The sequence below is a fragment of the Oncorhynchus tshawytscha genome, linkage group LG14 (genome assembly GCF_018296145.1).
Source record: "Oncorhynchus tshawytscha isolate Ot180627B linkage group LG14, Otsh_v2.0, whole genome shotgun sequence".
Classification (NCBI taxonomy): Eukaryota; Metazoa; Chordata; class Actinopteri; order Salmoniformes; family Salmonidae; genus Oncorhynchus; species Oncorhynchus tshawytscha.
Window position 1 is genome coordinate 16593974 of NC_056442.1, and position 19351 is coordinate 16613324.

The following is a 19351-nucleotide window of genomic DNA, read 5'->3' on the forward strand; positions in this document are numbered from 1 at the left end:
ATTCCTGTCTTGCAGGAAATCACGCACAGAACGAGCAGTATGGCTGGTGGCATTGTCATGCTGGAGAGTCATGTCAGGATGAGCCTGCAGGAAGGGTACCACATGAGGGAGAAAGATGTCTTCCCTGCAACGCACAGAGTTGAGATTGCCTGCAATGACAACAAGCTCAGTCCAACGATGCTGTAACATACCGCCCCAGAACATGACGGACCCTCCACCTCCAAATCGATCCTGCTCCAGAGTACAGGCTCCAGAGTACGTTTATCGTATCCTTCTACGATAAACGTGAATCTGACCATCACCCCTGGTGAGACAAAACTGCGACTCGTCAGTGAAGAGCACTTTTTGCCAGTCCTGTCTGGTCCAGGGACGGTGGGTTTGTGCCCATAGGCGACGTTGCCAAGTTGCCGACGTTGTGAAGTTATTGGGATTTTTACGAATTATCTTTGAAAGACAGTGTCCTGAAAAAGGGATGTTTATTTTTTTGCTGAGTTTATATACAACACAATGCGCTTCACAGGAAGAACCAAATAAACAATTAAAATAAAAACTGAAACATTTTCTACACAATCAACATAAGAGTATAAAAAGCTGAAACACTAAAAAAGCACCCTAAGGAAAAGCAAAGCTTTGTTTTTTAAGATCCCTTTTAAATATGTCCACAGTTTCGGCCCCCCTCAGGTTCTATGGCAGGCTATTCCAGAGGCAGGGGGTATAGTAACTCAAAGCTGCCTCTCCATGCCTCTTGGTCCTAGGCTTTGGGATAGTTATAAAAGGCCAGAGGACCTGAGGGATCTACTGGGTACATAAGTTAAAAGCATGTCTGAAATGTATTAGGGTGCTCAATAGTAGATAGATTTTGACAACCAATAGAAGCATCTTAAAATGAATTACAAAACTCACAGGCAGCCAATGCAGAGACTTTAAAACCGATGTAATGTGTGCTCTCCGTCTGGTCTTGGTCAGTACCCAATGGCTTTCTTGAGTAGGCAACACAGAAGAGCATTACAGTAGTCAAGCCTGCTTACAATAAATGCATGGATGAGTCTCTGTATCAGCCTGAGATAGAAACGGCCACACCGTGGCAATGTTCCTCAGGTGGTAAAAAAGCTATTTTGGTCACATTCCTAATGTGGGATTCTAAATTGAGTTCAGAATCTAAACTTACACCCAGGTTTTTTACCTAGTGTTTTATCTTTATTGCCCGTGAATTAAAATGTGCGGCCAAATTCTTTCTCTGTGCTTTGGCTCCAATAATAAGTACCTCGGTCTCGTCTTGATTTAGCTAGCGGAAGTTGTGAGCCGTCCAAGTATTTCAATTACTAATACAGACTAATCATTTATCTGTGGAGCTAAAATCATTTGGTGACACAGACATTTAAAGTTGTGTTTTGTCTGCGTAGCAAGTAAAAATCAATGTTGGGCCTTCTGATAACACTGCCAGAGGTAACATGTACGGAACAAAAATATAAACGCAACATGTAAATATAGGTCCCATGTTTCATGAGCTGTAATTAAAGATCCCAGAAATGTTCAATATGCACAATAAGCACATTTCTTTCAAATTCTGTGCACAAATTTGATTACATCCCTGTTAGTGAGCATTTCTCCTTTACCAAGATAATCAATTAACCTGACAGGTGTGGCATATCAAGAAGCTGATTAAACGGCATGATAATTACACAGGTGCACCTTGTGCTGGGGACACTAAAAGGCCACTCTAAAAGGCCACTCTACTTTTCCCACATTTTTTTGTGTTACAGCCAGAATGGTATGGGCAGGCATAAGCTACCAACAACAAACACAATTGCATTTTATCAATGGAAATTTTAATGCACAGAGATACCGTGACGAGATCCTTAGGCTCATTGTCGTACCAGTCATCTGTCACCTTCACCTCATGTTTCAGCATGATAATGCACGTCCCCATGTTTCAAGGATCTGTACACAATTCCAGGAAGCTGAAAATATTCCACTTCTTCCATGGCCTGCATAATCATCATTCTTGTCACCCATTGAGCAGGTTTGGGATGCTCTAGATCGACATGTACGACAGCGTGTTCCAGTTTCCACCAATACCCAGCAACTTCGCACAGCCATTGAAGAGGAGTGGGACAACTTTCCACAGGCCACAATCAACAGCCTGATCAACTCTATGCGAAGGACGTGTTGCGCTGCATGAGGCAAATTTTGTCACACCAGATACTGACTGGTTTTCTGATCCACGCCCCTACCTTTTCTTTTAAAGGCATCTGTGACTAACAGATACAAATCCGAATTCCCAGTCATATGAAATCTATAGATTAGGGCCTAATGAATTTATTTCAATTGACTGATTTCCTTATATGAACTGTAACTCAGTAAAATCTTTGAAATTGTTGCATGTTGAATTCATATTTTTGTTCAGTACAGCTAGGCTAGCCTAAGCATAGAGCAGAGCTGTCTGACAAAATAATTGCACTAGTTTTTCAAATTAGATAAGGCATACTTTCACAAACTGTCTCTATTCCTGTCTCTTGTTCTTGTGTTGGGTACTTTCCTCTATCATGCGATCTGTGTGTATCTAAATTAACAAGTTAATTGCCTTGCCACATTTTTTGCAGTATTACTTAATTGCCTTGCTGCAAACAGGATGCATGTTTTGGAATATTATTTTTTTAGTACAGGCTCCCTTCTTTTCACTCAGTCAATTAGATTAGTATTGTGGAGGAGTAACTACAATGTTGTTGATCCATCCTCAGTTTTCTCCTATCACAACCATTAAACACAAACTGTTTTAAAGTCACAATTGGCCTCATGGTGAAATCCGTGAGCGGGACACCTGTATCTTTGTAGTGACTGGGTGTATTGATACACCATTCAAAGTGTAATTAATAACTTCACCATGCTCAAAGGGATATTCAATGTCTGTTTTTCTACCGATCTACCAATAGGTGCCATTCTTTGTGAAGCATTGGAAAATCTCGCTGGTCGTGTGGTTGAAATTAACTGCTCGACAGAGGGACCTTAGAGGTAGTCATTAAAAAATCATGTTAAACACGATTGCACACAGTGAGTCCATGCAACTTATGTGACTTGTTAAGCAAATGTTTATTCCTGAACTTATTTAGGCTTTTTATATATAAACAAAGGGGTTGAATACTTACTGACTCTCAAAACATTTCAGCTTTTATTAATTTGTAAACATTTCTAAAAACATAATTCCACTTCGACATTGTGGGGTATTGTGTGTAGGCCAGTGACACAACTGAATTTAATCAATGTTAAATTCAGTCTGTAACAACAAAATGTGGAAGTAAATGGGTGTGAATACTTTCTGAAGGCACTGTATGTGATGTGAATTAGGCTTGAGTGAAATCCTTGTCAAACCCACAAGAGATAGGACTATTGTTGCATGTATGTCTAGATTGTTTAATTTCTATATGATCAACCCAGAAATATTCTTTCAACTTCAAAGAAATGTCCTGTCTATGGCACAGAAACCAGACTTGCTGCCTTTTTAGCAAGACACCGGCTGGTAACTCATAACTGGTTAAGACTGCTCATGAGGACTCCTAAATATCTGTCGACTAGGTGGGACTCGACTTAAGGCTTCATGCATAGCTTTCACTTTTACCCATAAGAGTAAAACAGCGCTACTCTCAGCACTTACGAGCAATTTTCTACTCTGCGACACTGTGGATACAGGCCCAGATCAGCACTCCTATTCATTGAAACACAGATCAAAAAGTAGACAAATGTAAAAATGCCTTCTAACTTTATTTGAAACTTATATGAACAGGTACATACAATAAGGTTGCTAAAGCCAAAAACCTACAGACAAAAATGGCAACGTCTCTGTACCCCTCACTTTTAAAGTCATACTACAGAGAAATTAACTATCCAGGAATATCATCCAACCGTCACAATATAAATTAAATATCTAAAATGGTCATGCATTCGAGTGAGGATAACTGATCAATATCATTTCATTTTCAAACCGTTGACAAAAACATGTACATCAAAACAATTATCCCTGCTTTAAAGTGGCGCCGCAAAAGGTGAAACAGTGCCACTGATCACCCCTAGGCCTTTTATTATTTTTGAAAAGGAGATGAGCATCCAGCAACACAATGAAAAATAAAATTGCAGTACATACTCTGCTGTGCTATCACACATGCAGTGATGTGCAATATCTGGAGGGGGGGAATAATTGTTTGAAGTAATGTCTTTGTTGTAATATTGCAAAAGGACATGGCAGTTCCACCTAAACAGATTCCAAATTTAAAGAAATACGTCCAACAAACCATGTACTGAAGGGAGGCATGGCGGCGACACTAAGAAATGTATGGATACAGTCCCTCCAGATCATTTATTTTGCCCTATAAAGCCTTATGGTAACAAAATCCATTAAAAAAAATACATAAATACATACATGTAGAATTGCAAAGCTTTTAAAAGGACAGTAGTTGAATAAGTCTTTCAGGACAATTTAACATAATTTCCAACAAAAATGATCCGGTCGGTCACTGCACGCATTACGTAAGGCTTTGTCCTAAAGCATCAAATCTGGGGAAGAAAAGTCAAAGAAGACCAATCTCTTAATTTTTAACAGCCATTCAAGGGAGAAGACATTTTTTGCACCGATCAAGTTTTGTTAAGTTGTCCTAAGGGTCCTCAAAAGCAATGTCTAGATGAAACCTGTATCAAAGTAAACATAGGGGGGAAATGTAATGACAACCCTCAAATTTATTGGACAATTATAACAAGACAACAAATGCTGGCGTGCAGACTTTTATAACAACCAATAACTAATCCAAATGCACCCAGGATTGTACAATACCAGTGTGCTCTACTGCAGTTCATGCCGGTGTGGTGCAGCATTGTAAAGGTCTGATCATTATTATTTTGTCTTCTTTTCAGTGGCCAAGGTATTATGGAGTTTTGACACACACTTTTCAAACTGGTCCATGACCAGCGTTCCGTTCCCGTCAAAGAAAGCCCCCACAGACTTTGTGATCTCTTGCTCCCGTGTGTGTTTGGACTTCCCATCTGTGAAGGACACTCTTAGTGTGTACTGGTCATCAAACCTGCAGAGAGTTTCGAAGTCACAACACCACACACTGTTAACACTTGAAAATTAAAACAAGCAAACAAATTTGCTAGGCAGGACTTTTCAATATCAAGATAAATTAAAAACATTACCAGGCATCAGCTCTTAGAAAATGTGATAGTACCAACAACAAAATAATGCATAAAAAGGTAAACCACCCCCCCCCAAAAAGTACCTTTTCAGACTAGATGAAAGCTGCCAGGTGTGGTCAAGGTCCATGCCTGCGGGATCTTTCTGGACAGAAACGAGGAAGATGTTCTTCTCTTGGTAGGAGGTGTATAAGGTTAGAAAGCCCATCATTATGAAATACGTAAGGATCCGTTAGGGAAAACATGGATATATAAATTCCAGAATCCAATAACGGACATTTTCGGAAGGACAATTAACATGCTGACCAGACCGCGCACATGTTCACGTGTGATATCGCACACATGTTCATTTTGTCCACCCACATTTTGGTTATTTTACCTGAAATGCACAAGGTCCTCTACTCCGACAATTAATCCACAGATTAAAGGGTACAAGTTTGTTTCTGGTTCTCTCTCCTCCTTCAGGCTTCTTCTTCTGAATTTATTTTGTTGGCAACCAACTGCATAGTGGTAGTGGTACATTACCACTACCAACTGGACTGGAGTGTGGACCACACGTGAGCGGTGTGGTCAGCATGTAAAGCCGTGATAAATGTAAAATAGGGTAATAATAACTCATCAAAAACATGTTATCATCAGTCTGTAAATGTCAAAATGCACAAGTGGACATAAAATAAATAAACTGTAGAGGCCTTTAAAGCAATATCCACAGTTGGATGAATTGTTTTATAAAAGCAATAAGGCATGTTAGGCTGTGCTGTGTTAGGATTGCATTACACCAATGGAATGTAGAAATTAAATTACATAAAATAAAGTTTACGTGCACAACAATGGCACAGTTTGACATCATTTAGCACAATCAACACTGCCATCATTCCTCCACACACTTCCCACAATTAATATTTGCTAACTTTAGTTGGACCATGTAGATGGGCGTATTGCACAGTGGTAGGTGTAACGAGGAATCATGGCGGTGGTCGTAGTAGTAAATTACCTCAAACTATAGACACTTATGCCATCTTTATGCATGTCTTCTACTGTGACAAAGCAGTAGTTTAATTATTTTTTCCCTTAAAAGGATATGATATAACACAGATTGCCAGGACTGGCTTGGACTCAGGGAATGGATGAAGGAAGTCCCAAATTAAAGCTACGATGGCAAAGAGGCAGGAGATTGTGCAAATGAGGAGACGTCCATCTACGAGATTGAAGTTCTCGGCATAACCATACTTCTCCAAGAGCACCTGATGAATGTTGGAAAAATATGATCATAACAGATGTAAAATGTCAAAACCATACAAGAGACTGGAAATCAGCTAATTTGTCTGTGTACATTTTCCCCCTCATTGTACTGTATGCAAACCTTCTTCGCTGCATCATCAAGAGAATTCTTGACAGCTGCACCATCCCATTTGTCAATCTTCACAGGTTTCTCATCAATCCTCCACTGAAAACAAATGACAATGGTCAATAGTATGAGCAACACAGTTCTTGATAGTTAGCAAACTCCTATTGCAGGGGCATGTTAGATGACAATTACGCCTTGTTCACACTGCAGGCCTAATGCTCAAAATCAGTTTTGTTTTTCAAATCTATTTTGGACTGACTGTCCAAACATCAAGTTACAAGTGACCAAATCAGATTTGTGTGTGTGTGTGTGTTCGTTCAGACAGCAGTCATTTGCTGACAAGGCTATGCTATTTGTCATAGTAATGAGGGGTGTGTGTGCTCGCATTGGTGTAGGCTGATTGGTGGTGGTGTTTGTGCTTCCTGTCACTCAGGAAGTTAAGTTATGTTTCCCATTTGCTTTGAATGTTCAAAATCATAGGATAACACTTAAAGCCAAAGGATGGATATATGTAAGATGATCCAACTTTCAAAACAAGTCCTTAGCATTAGGTAGCTGTTTTGCTTTCTAGCACTTGCTTTCTATTCACTATATTTGTTTGTAAACAATTAACTAGCTTGTTAGCTACCACATGTTCTTGACAAAAAGTCAGAGTAGCTAGCAAGCAACAAGGTATGCTGAATTAACAGTCTAAATACCACTTGAGGGCAAATAAAGACAAGTCACATGGCCAGGAATCAGGTCAGATTCCATGTGCCTTGTGACTGTTCAGACTGCATGAAAACTAAAAGATTTGAATCGGACATGCAAATCAATAGATTTTGAGTCACTTCAAACTAATGATGCACAGATTTTTAGCCAATACCTAATATTTTCCATGCAAAAAAACCCAAACACGATACTTAATTTTAGTGGCATTTTATGCATTCTAGTACAGGTAAATAGTTTATACACACACACACACGTCTAAGGCACTGCATCTCAGTGCAAGAGGCATCACTACAGTCCCTGGTTCGAAACCAGGCTGTATCACATCCGGTCGTGATTGGGAGTCCTATAGGACGGTGCACAGGGTAGTCGTCCGGGTTTGGCCAGGGTAGGCCGTCATTATAAATAAGAATTTGTTAACTGACTTACCTAGCTAAATAAAAGGTTACTTCGTTGGAATTTACATATGTTCTTATTACCAGTAAAACAATCAAAACCGATTACTTTTACTTACTTGCTGTGCTGTTTTGTTAGTTTGATCAGTCGTTTCATTCTCAACCAGGATTTCTATGGAACGCCGTTTGGTCTTTGCTATGGAACGCCGTTTGGGTCTTTGGGTGTCAAAAAAAGATACTCTAACGTGTCAAATAACACTATTTGACGTGTCAATTAAGCTTGTTGACCAATCAAGACCTGAATATGACTGCACGACACATTCTAATTTAACGCGTTCATTAATTTCTCACGTAGTTATTGCACATCGATTACACTATCCACTCGTATTTCATACGTCACAACAATTAATTGAAACGAATGCTATGATGCTGGTAAAGTTGTCTTGCACACCTGCAGTGCTGGTCATAAAAATAAAAAAAAGCTAGCTAGCTCATGGATGCAAACAATGGAGGAAGAACAAAATGACAATTTGTTTCAGTAGCTATAGTTAGCCAACTACATAGCTAGGTGTCATCCTCTAAAATAACCCTAATTTATAAGACAGTTCTTTGATGAACGGTGGTCGGACCATCTATGTGAAGCTAGCCACAATAAGGATTAGCCACAACAGTGGACTTTGTGGTTAGCCTTCAAAATAAAAAAGTATTTGATTTACACAAAAGGCCTACCACTTTGAAGATGCAAAATATTTGTGAAACAAACGACAAAAGAGAACTTGACTATAGAACATAACTATTCACCCCCTCCAAAGTCAATACTTTGTAGAGCCACCTTTTGAATTAGTTACAGCTGCAAGTCTCTTGGGGTATGTACCTATAAGCTTGGCACATCTAGCCACTGGGATTTTTGCCCATTCTTCAAAGGCAAAACTGCTCCAGCTCCTTCAAGTTGGATGGGTTCTGCTGGTGTACAGCAATCTTTTAACTTCTTTGAGATAGGGGGCAGCATTTTCACCTTTGGATGAATAGCGTTCCCAGAGTAAACTGCCTCCTACTCAGGTCCCAGATGCTAATATATGCATATTATTATTAGTATTGGATAGAAAACACTGAAGTTTCTAAAACTGTTTGAATGATGTCTGAGTATAACAGAACTCATATGGCAGGCAAAAACATGAGAAAAAAATCCAAACCGGAAGTGGGAAATCTGAGGTTTGTAGGCTTTTAAGTCTTTGCCTATCCAAGACAGTGTAAATTTGGTCCGATTGCACTTCCTAAGGCTTCCACATGTATTGTGTAACATGAAGTCCTATGAGTGTCATCTGATGAAGATCAAAAGGTTAGTGATTAATTTTCCCTCTATTTGTGCTTTTTGTGACTCCTCTCTTTGGCTGGAAAATGGCTGGGTTTTTCTGTGGCTTGGTGGTGACCTAACAATCATTTGTGGTGCTTTCGCTGTAAAGTATTTTTGAAATCAGACACTGTGGCTGGATTAACGAGAATTGTATCTTTAAAATGGTGCCTTGTGAGATTTCTGTTGATTTGTATTTGGCACCCTCATTGGCTGTTGGCCAGTCCTAGACAGGTTAAGTTATACCACAGATTCTGAATTGGATTGTGATCTGGGCTTTGACTAGGCCATTGCAGGACATTTAAATGTTTCCCCTTAAACCACTCGAGTGTTGCTTTAGCAGTATGCTTAGGGTCATTGTCCTGCTGGAATGTGAACCTCCATCCCAGTCTCAAATCTCTGGAACAGGTTTCCCCTCGAGGATTTCCCTGTATTTAGCGCCATGCATCATGCCTTCAATTCTGACCAGTTTCCCAGTCCCTGCCGATTAAAAACATCCCCACAGCATGATGTTGCCAAAAACACTTCACTGTGGGGATGGTGTTCTCGGGGTGACGAGAGGTGTTGGGTTTGTGCCAGACAGTTTTCCTTGATGGCCAAAAAGCTCAATTTTAGTCTTATCTGACCAGAGTACCTTCTTCCATATGTTTGGGGAGTCTCCCACATGCCTTTTGGCAAACACCAAACGTGTTTGCTTATTTTTTTCCACTAACTTCTTACGGCTGAAATCCTGTTAAAGTGGTCCTATGGACATATACTCCAATCTCCGCTGTGGAACTTTTGCAGCTCCTTCAGGGTCATCTTTGGTCTCTTTGTTGCCTCTGATTAATGTCCTCCTTGCCTGGTCCATGAGTTTTGGTGGGCGGCAGTCTCTTGGCAGGTTTGTTGTGGTGCCATATTCGTTCCATTTTTTAAAATAATGGATTTAATGTTTAATTTTTTTTTTTTATAACCCAACCCTGATCTGTACTTCTCCACAACTTTGTCCCTGACTTGTTTGGAGAGCTCCTTGGTCATCATGGTGCCGCTTGCTTGGTGGTGTTGCAGACTCTGGGGCCTTTCGGCACAGAGATATATATATACACATAGATATACACAGTATATCACAAAAGTGAGTACATCCCTCACATTTTTGTAAATATTTGATTATATCTTTTCATGGTGAGAACACAGATTTTTTAAAACTTTGCTACAATGTAAAGTAGTGAGTGTACAGCTTGTATAACAGTGTAAATTTGCGGTCCCCTCAAAATAACTCAAAGCACAGCCATTAATGTCTAAACCGCTTGCAACAAAAGTGAGTACACCCCCAAGTGAAAATGTCCAAATTGGGCCCAATTAGCCATTTTCCCTCCCCGGTGTCATGTGACTCGTTCAAAATATATTTCATATTCGTCAAAGTAGCCACCCTTTGCCTTGATGGCAGCTTTGCACACTTGCCATTCTCTCACCTGGAATGCTTTTCCAACAGTTTTGAAAGAGTTATATGCTGAGCACTTGTTGGCTGTTTTTACTTCAATCTGCGGTCCAACTCTTAAACAGTGGGAAACCAGATGAGATGGTGCATCGCTGCAGAATGATGTGTTAGCCATGCTGGTTAAGTGTGCCTTGAATTCTAAATAAATCAGTGACAGTGTCACCAGCAAAGCACCCCCACGCTTCAAGGTGGGAACCACACATGCGGAGCGCATTCGTTTACCTACTCTGTGGTTGGAACAATTTTTTTTTTGAATCCTCAGACCAAAGGACAGATTTCCAAAAGGTCTAATGTCCAGTGCTCGTGTTTCTTGGCCCAAGCAAGTCTCGCATTATTGGTGTCTTTTAGTAGTGAAGAGGCGACTCCGGGATGCTGGCCTTCAGGCAGAGTTCCTCTGTCCAGTTGTGTTCCTTTGCTCATCTTAATCTTTTCTTTTTAATTGGCCGGTCTGAGATATGGCTTCTTTTCTTTTATGCAACTCTGCCTAGAAGGCCAGCATCCCAGAGTCGTCTCTTCACGGTTGACGTTGAGACTGGCGTTTTGCGGTACTAATTAATGAAGCTGCCAGTTGAGGACTTGTGAGGCGTCTTCTCAAAACTAGACACTAATGTACTTCTCCTCTTGCTCAGTTGTGCACCAGGGCCTGAGCCTGTAATCGAACCCACAAATGCCGATGCTCCAAATACTCAACTAGTCTAAAGAAGGCCAGTTTTATTGCTTCTTTAATTAGCACAACAGTTTTCAGCTGTGCTAACATAATTGCAAAAGGGTTTTCTAATGATCAATAAATTTGCTAACAATATGACATTGGAACACAGGAGTCACGGTTGCTGATAATGGGCCTCTGTACATCGATGTAGATATCCATAAAAAATCTGCCGTTTCCAGCTTACAAGTCATTTATAACATTAACAATGTCTACACTATTTTTGATCAATTTGATGTTATTTTAATGGACAATTATTTTTTGCTTTTCTTTCAAAAACAAGGACATTTCTAAGTGACCCCAAACTTGTACGTACACTACCGTTCACTTTTTTTCCCCCCACTCTGTTGTACGAGACTAATAACACCAGAAAATCAGCTCCAAGTAATTTTAATTCAAGAAATCTATTCCTAAGTATTCACTCACAGAGACAAATGTGATCGTATACAGCAAATCTGTATAAGCTGTAAGCAAGGTTTAAAATTATTGTTTTAGTTAAACATCTGTTTGAGCTTCTTGCGGTCAATTTGCAGTCTACAAATTTGTAATTATGTTCCGGCCACCCGACCATCCGCTCAAAAAAAGAAAGGCCTGCGGCTGAATCTAGTTGTTGATCCCTACAGTACAGTATGGGGAGCACAGAGAACATTGCTCAGGCTGTAGCAGCCAAATGCCAGACAGCAAAGAGTTGACTAAAGAACGAAAAATACAGGAATGTAAGAAAGTCTAAATAATATACACAAAATATTTTATTATTTCACAGTCATATTCTATTTTGCGATTGATGTCTACCCTATGTGGACCAGAAAAAGGTGATTAAATATTTTCAATGTTTTGTTCACTATATCACCAAAAGTATGTGGACACCTGCTCTTCAAACATCTCATCCCAAAATCATGGGCATTAATATGGAGTTGGTCCTCCCTTTGCTGCTGTAACAGCTGCCATTCTTCTGGGAAGGCTTTCCACTAGCTGTTGGAATATCGCTATGGGGACTTGCTTCCAATCAGCCACAAGATCATTAGTGAGGTTGGGCACTGATGTTGGGCGATTAGACCTGGCTCGCAGTCAGCCACCAATTCATCCCAAAGGTGTTCAATGGAGTTGAGGTCAGGGCTCTGTGCAGGCCAGTTAAGGTCTTCCACACTGATCTCAACAAACCATTTCTGTATGGACCTCGATTTATGCACGGGGGCAATGTTGTGCTGAAACAGGAAAGGGCCTTACCCAAACTGTTGCCACAAAGTTGGACCGTTGAATCGTCTAGTTGAAAGTTGAATCGTCTAGAATATCATTGTACGTTGTAGCGTTAATTAAGATCCCTTTCACTGGAACTAAGGGGCCTAGCCCAAACCATGAAAGACAGCCCTGAGCATTATTCTTCCTCCACCAAACTTTACAGTTGGCACTGTGCATTGGGCAGGCAGAGTTTTCCTGGCATCTGCTAAACACAGATGGTGTTTTCGTCCATCATACTTCCAGATGGTGAAGCGGGATTTATCGCTCCAGAGAACACGTTTCCACTGCTCTAGAGTCCAATTGCAGCAAGCTTTACACCACTCCTGCTGACGCTTGGCATTGCGCATGTTGATCTTAGGCTTGTGCGCGGATGTTCGGGAATAGAACCCCATTTCATCAAACTCCAACTAACAGTGATTGTGTTGCTTCCAGAGGCAGTTTGGAACTCAGTAGTTTGTTCCAACCGAAGACAGACTATTTTTACACGCCACACTTCAGCGGTACTGTTCTGTTAGCTTGTGTGGCTTACCACTTTGCGGCGGAGCAGTTGTTGCTTATAGACGTTTCCACTTCACAATAACAGCACTAAATGTTGACCGGGCAGCTCTAGCATGGCAGAAATTTTATGAACTTTTTTTTTTAACCTTTATTGAACTAGGCAAGTCAGTTAAGAACAAATTCTTATTTTCAATGACTGCCTAGGAACAGTGGGTTATCTCCCTTGTTCAGAAGGACAGATTTTTTTTCCTTGTCAGCTCGGGATTAGATCTTGCAACCTTTCGGTTACGAGTCCAACGCTTCAACCACTAGGGTACCTGCCATCCTATGACGGTGCCACATTTAAAGTCACTGAGCTCTTCAGTAAGGCCATTCTACTGCCAATGTTTGTCTATGGAGATTGCATGGCTTGCACTCAATTTTATACACCTGTCATTAACGGGTGTGGCTGAAATAGCCAAATCCACTAATTTGAAAGGGTACCCACGTCTGTTTAAAAATATACAGTGGAGAGAACAAGTATTTGATAACCTGCCAAATTGGCAGTGTTTCCTACTTACAAAGCATGTAGAGGTCTGTAATTTTTATCATAGGTACACTTCAACTGTAAGAGAAGGAATCTAAAACAAAAATCCAGAAAATCTCATTGTATGATTTTTAAGTAATTCCTTTGCATTTCATTGCATGACATAAGTATTTGATACATCAGACATGCAGAACTTAATATTTGGTACAGAAACCTTTGTTTGCAATTACAGAGATCATATGTTTCCTGTAGTTCTTGACCAGGTTTGCACACACTGCAGCAGGGACTTTGGCCCACTTCTCCAGATCCTTCAGGTTTCGGGGCTGTCACTGGGCAATACGGACTTTCAGCTCCCTTCAAAGTTTTTCTATTGGGTTCAGGTCTGGAGACTGGCTAGGCCACCCCAGGACCTTGAGATGCTTCTTACGGAACAACTCCTTAGTTGCCCTGGCTGTGTGTTTCGGGTCGTTGTCATGCTGGAAGAACCAGCCACGCATCTTCAATGCTCTTACTGAGGGAAGGAGGTTGTTGGTCAAGATCTCGTGATACATGGCCCCATCCATCCTCCCCTCAATACGGTGCAGTCGTCCTGTCCCCTTTGAAGAAAAGCATCCCCAAAGAATGATGTTTCCACCTCCATGCTTCACGGTTGGGATGGTGTTCTTGGGGTTGTACTCATCCTTCTTCTTCCTCCTCCAAACACAGCGAGTGGAGTTTAGACCAAAAAGCTCTATTTTTCTCCCATTCCTCCTCTGGATCATCCAGATGTTCATTGGCAAACTTCAGACGAGCCTGGACATGCACTGGCTTGAGAAGGGGGACCTTGTGTGAGCTGCAGGATTTTAATCCATGATGGTGTAGTGTGTTACTAATGGTTTTCTTTGAGACGGTGGTCACAGCTCTCTTCAGGTCATTGACCAGGTCCTACCGTGTAGTTCTGGGCCGATCCCTCACCTTCCTCATGATCATTGATGCTCCACGAGGTGAGATCTTGCATGGAGCCCCAGACAGAGGGTGATTGGAGACAGAGGGTGATTCCATTTTCTAATAATTGCACCAACAGTTGTTGCCTTCTCACCAAGCTGCTTGCCTATTGTCCTGTAGCCCATCCCAGCCTTGTGCAGGTCTACAATTGTATCCCTGATGTCCTTACACCCTCTCTGGTGTTGGCCATTGTGGAGAGGTTGGAGTCTGTTTGATTGAGTGTGTGGACAGGTTTCTTTTATACAGGTAACGAGTTCAAACAGGTGCAGTTAATACAGGTAATGAGTGGAGAACAGGAGGGCTTCTTAAAGAAAAACTAACAGGTCTGTGAGAGCTGGAATTCTTATATAAAGTGCAAATTAATTACTTTTTAAAAAATCATACAATGTGATTTTCTGGATTTTTGTTTTAGATTCCGTCTCGCACAGTTGATGTGTACCTATGATAAAAGTTACAGACCTCTACATGCTTTATAAGTAGGAAAACCTGCAAAATCGGCAGTGTTTCAAATACTTGTTCTCCCCACTGTGTGTTATATATATATATAAAAAATCATGTTTGGCTTTGGAATTTCCCTTAATATTCTCAGATGCTTTTTTTTTTTTTACCTTAACATAGAGGGGGGAGGGGGAGGTAACCGAACCGACCTAAAAATACATTTTTTTAAATATTGCTCAGGACTATTTTCCAGTGGATATATGGTCTCACATTCCTACTGCCAAAAGGACCAACTGGTAAAGTACATTCAATTAGAATTGTATTCAACATTCTGTCTCAGAGGTCATGAGGAAACTTTCCCGATTCAAACATTCATTTCTGCCCGACGTAAGAATTTAATGCAATTGAACGTCGGGTTTCCAGGCAAAAAAATACCAGGCTCCAATTGTTAAACAATTGCACTGTTACAATGAATGCAATCCAGATAGTACGGTTAAATTGTTGATGCAATATAGAATTACTAGTTATCTAGTTACTGTAGCTAGTCACTATAACTATACATCTAGTGAAGTTGTCAGCATATGCTACCTATAGTTTCCTAGCTAGCTATCCAGCGCGTAGTGTTAACATCTGGAAAGCCATCAACGAGGAATAATATTAGCTAGTAGCATGCTAGGCTAGCCATAGCTCATCCAAGTTAGCTAGCTGGTCAATTAGCTTCCCTCACTTCAAAGCAGATCTGCGTTCCTCTTGAAATTAGAACATACAAACAGCCCACGTTATTTGTATAGCCAATGCCTTCAAGAAAGTAAAACTAGCTTGCTAACTACTGTTAATATTAGCTCAAAATGAACGGTCTGTCTGTTACTAGTAGACATGCCTGTCGTGGCGTAATACAATATTGGCTATGCGGTCAACTATTGAAAAATACCCAAGCATGACAGGTTTAATTTCCGATCCCCGTGTTTTATAAAATGTAGCATGAATTAGTGTAATATAATTCTTACTTTCTCAAGTAGACCATTCTTCCCATTTCTGGCTGCCATCTTTCCTTCCTGTACATTTGCTGTGAGTGACCTGGAACAATGTGATTGGCTAAAATCATAATTTTTGCAGCCAACCAAACTAACTAGGAACGACGTACGTTTACGGAAGCGATGTTGAGTGTTTTTATTTACCCCCACCGTTCAAACAAAGAATGAGGATGCAATGGGTGGATACGATTATGCAGAATCTTTTTTTTTTTTTTTAATTTTAATTAATTTTTTTATTAACAACAAATCAATACATAAAGCACATGAGAGAACACAAGCATACATAGATTACAAACAATGGACAATCGCGCTAGGGGGTACAATAATCACATTACAATTACACAAGGACCTTAAGGGACATGCATATACTTACAATTCTAACAGCTTTTTTGTTAGTAGAGCATTTAACCGTCTTAAAATACAGTTCAATTTCTTTTTGTAGGGTACGAAAATGTGGTTTTCTGTTTGTAAATTTACATTTGTGTATATGAAATTTGGCCAAAAGAATAATGAAATTAATTACATAAAAATGATTCCGCTTATTTCTATTGTATGTAAAGAATCCAAACAGTACATCTCTCCACAATAGTGTAAAATCTTCATAAATGTGTTCAATTATAAACCTACTGATGTCTTGCCAGTTTTCTTACATGCATACAATGCCATCGATTATGCAGAATCGCGGGGCACCGGCATTGGCCCGTGACATGAACGGGCAAAAGTGCTGAGGGAGGAGCACCTTCGTAAACCGAACAGTAATCTCGGTCATGTTGTTACAAGGCAGCATGGTGCAATCAACCAGAAACAGTCAAGATGTCATTTCCATAAAAATATATCTTCACATCACTTTTGCATGTGAATATACATAATCCTACACATTACTCCACGTGCTTAATTAAGTCACTTTTGTTATGAGGTGATTTCACCGTGGGCTTTGAACCGTGCAATGCGTGCCAGATAAATCGAACACCCTCATTTTAGCTCGCCCAGCTCACATGTTCGTTAACAATCTGGGCAAACCGCAAAGTCATAAACCCTGCCCACATCGACAATTTATCTTCTTAAAACCTGATTTGAACCCCAACCTTAAATTAAGACCAAAAAATATAATTTTAGTTTTCATGATGAAATTGAAGAGGGAATATAGATTTCTCTGTCTAGTATGTATACAGAACAAAAATATAAATGCAACCATTTCAAAGATTTTACTCAGTTACAGTTCATAGAAGGATTTGAAATTAATTGAAATTAATTCCTTAGGCCCTAATCTATGGATTTCCCAAGTGGGCGGGCCTATGCCCTCCTATGTCCTCCATGGCTGCACCCCTGCCCAGTTATGTGAAATCCATAGATCAGGGCCTAATTAATTAACTTCAATTGACAGATTTCCTTAAAGATTCTGTAACGCAGTAAAAATTTTGAAATTGTTGCATTTATATTTATGTTACAGATATGAATGCTAGCTGCAGTTATCACCAGGCAATGCTAGCTAGGTGCTTTAGGCTTTAGCCTACACATAGAACTGAATTAGCTGACCATCTTGAGATGGCAAGTCAGTCATGAGCGGAGAAGTACTTAACGTCAAAACTTTGTTAGCAAAAATGGCTTAGCATAACTCGCTGTACTCAATACTGCCCTTGTTAGTTGTGATTGAATGGAAAAGACACACCCAAATCAAGCCACACCCCAAGACAACTCTTGTTTGCCTTCAGTCATGCCCGGTAGCATTCCTTAATTGAGCATTGATGAAAAGCAATGCCAAATCAGGAAGTGCAGTCGCCCTTCGAGTGTTTTCTATGGCATATAATTGTTGGTGTAGTAATGGCCAGGGGGTCCTAGGGTCCCAATGTTGTTTTTTTACCTTTATTTGACTAGGCAAGTCAGTTAAGACCAAATTCTTATTTACAATGACAGTCTACCCCGGCCAAACCCTAATGACGCTGGGCCAATTGTGCGCCGCCCTATGGGACTCCCAATCACGTCCGGTTGTGATACAGCCTGGAATTGAACCAGGGTCTGTAGTGATGCCTCTGGCACTGAGATGCAGTGCCTTAGATGTACTTGGAGGGAGTTACTCTTAGGTGTTGTGCAATTTAGATTTTCAGAGCAACGCCTCCCCTGGTTTAGGTGATCATCCCCGCCAAATACACAGTTGTAGTGATTGATTGGAAACAACTTGTGTCAATTAAAACAACATTTCCTAGGGTTTTATACCTGCATCAAGGCTAGTAGACATTGCTGGAAATACTATTAAATGTAAAGTGCCAAAACAAAACAAAAAAAGCATGGCCCTAGTTATAGCTACAAGAAAATTAGTTTGAGGAAGAAAAATAGAAGCTTAAAGATAGTAAGATCTATTGAATTTAGCTAGAAACTCAAGTTCAAATTAATGATTTGAAGACAACTAATATATTTAAATTTTGGGGAGTTGTATGTATGACATCCAATGCAAATCAATGACTGTAATATTATATATGATCTTTCCTGTCATTGTGTTGAGTTGAGTGGTCAAATCAATGTCTTGGAAAGCCATTCAGCATTCAAACATTTCACATTTCAATACCAGATACTGGAGAGAAAAAACACAGAATAACATACAGTTGAAGCCGGAAGTCAATAAAACTCATTTTTCAACCACTCAATTTCCAAACGCCTGAAGGTACCACGTACAATAGTACGCAAGTATAAACACCATGGGAACCACGCAGCCGTCATAACACTCAGGAAGGAGATGCATTGTGTCTCCTAGAGGTGAACGTATTTTGGTGCGAAAAGTGCAAACCGATCCCAGAACAACAGCAAAGGACCTTGTGAAGATGTTGGAGGAGACAGGTACAAAAGTATCTATATCCACAGTAAAACGAGTCCTATATCGACATAACCTGAAAGGCCGCTCAGCAAGGAAGAAGCAGCTGCTCAATACCGCCATAAAAAAGCGAGGCTACGGTTTGCAACTGCACATGGGGACAAAGATCTAACTTTTTGGAGAAATGTCCTCTGGTCTGATGAAATAAAATAGAACTGTTTGGCCATAATGACCATCGTTATTCTTGGAGGAAAAAGGGGGGCTTGCAAGCCGAAGAACACCATTCCAACCGTGAAGCGCGGGGGTGTTTTGCTGCAGGAGGGACCGGTGCACTTCCCAAAATAAATGGCATCATGAGAAAGGAAAATTATGTGGATATATTGAAGCAACATCTCAAGACATCAGTCAGGAAGTTAACGCTTGGTCGCAAATGGGTCTTCCAAATGGACGATGACCCCAAGCATACTTCCAAAGTTGTGGCAAAATGGCTTAAGGACCACAAAGTCAAGGTATTGGAGTAGCCATCACAAAGCCCTGACCTCAATCCTATAGAACATTTGTGGGCAAAACTGAAAAAGTGTGTGCGAGCAAGGAGGCCTACAAACCTGACTCAGTTACACCAGCTCTGTCAGGAGGAATGGGCCAAAATTTACCCAATTT

At 40.4% G+C, this 19351-nt stretch overlaps 1 protein-coding gene across 2 annotated transcripts; it reads right to left on the minus strand.

Moving 5' to 3' along the window:
• Window positions 1-3740: 3740 nt before the first annotated feature.
• Window positions 3741-16012, minus strand: spcs2 (signal peptidase complex subunit 2). Of its 2 annotated transcripts, none has more exons than XM_024444389.2 (5): window positions 15859-16012; window positions 6545-6628; window positions 6265-6425; window positions 5268-5402; window positions 3741-5069 (listed from the first exon to the last, which is right to left on the minus strand). In XM_024444389.2, the coding sequence occupies exons 1-5, from the start codon at window positions 15895-15897 to the stop codon at window positions 4883-4885; spliced, it is 606 nt and encodes a 201-aa protein (XP_024300157.1). In that variant the 5' UTR covers window positions 15898-16012; the 3' UTR covers window positions 3741-4882. The 2 variants fall into 2 exon arrangements, with proteins under 2 accessions (XP_024300157.1, XP_024300158.1); XM_024444390.2 differs by having other exon boundaries at window positions 6545-6625; window positions 15859-15954.
• Window positions 16013-19351: the final 3339 nt, after the last annotated feature.

Excerpts from the sequence above, each read along its gene's own strand:
- spcs2 (XM_024444389.2), bottom strand. The coding sequence starts at position 15,897 with ATGGCAGCCAGAAATGGGAAGAATGGTCTACTTGAGAAA. Across the intron at positions 6,426-6,544 it reads TTGATGATGCAGCGAAGAAG|GTGCTCTTGGAGAAGTATGG; the intron begins GTTTGCATACAG and ends AACATTCATCAG. Across the intron at positions 5,070-5,267 it reads CTTTCATCTAGTCTGAAAAG|GTTTGATGACCAGTACACAC; the intron begins GTACTTTTTGGG and ends AACTCTCTGCAG.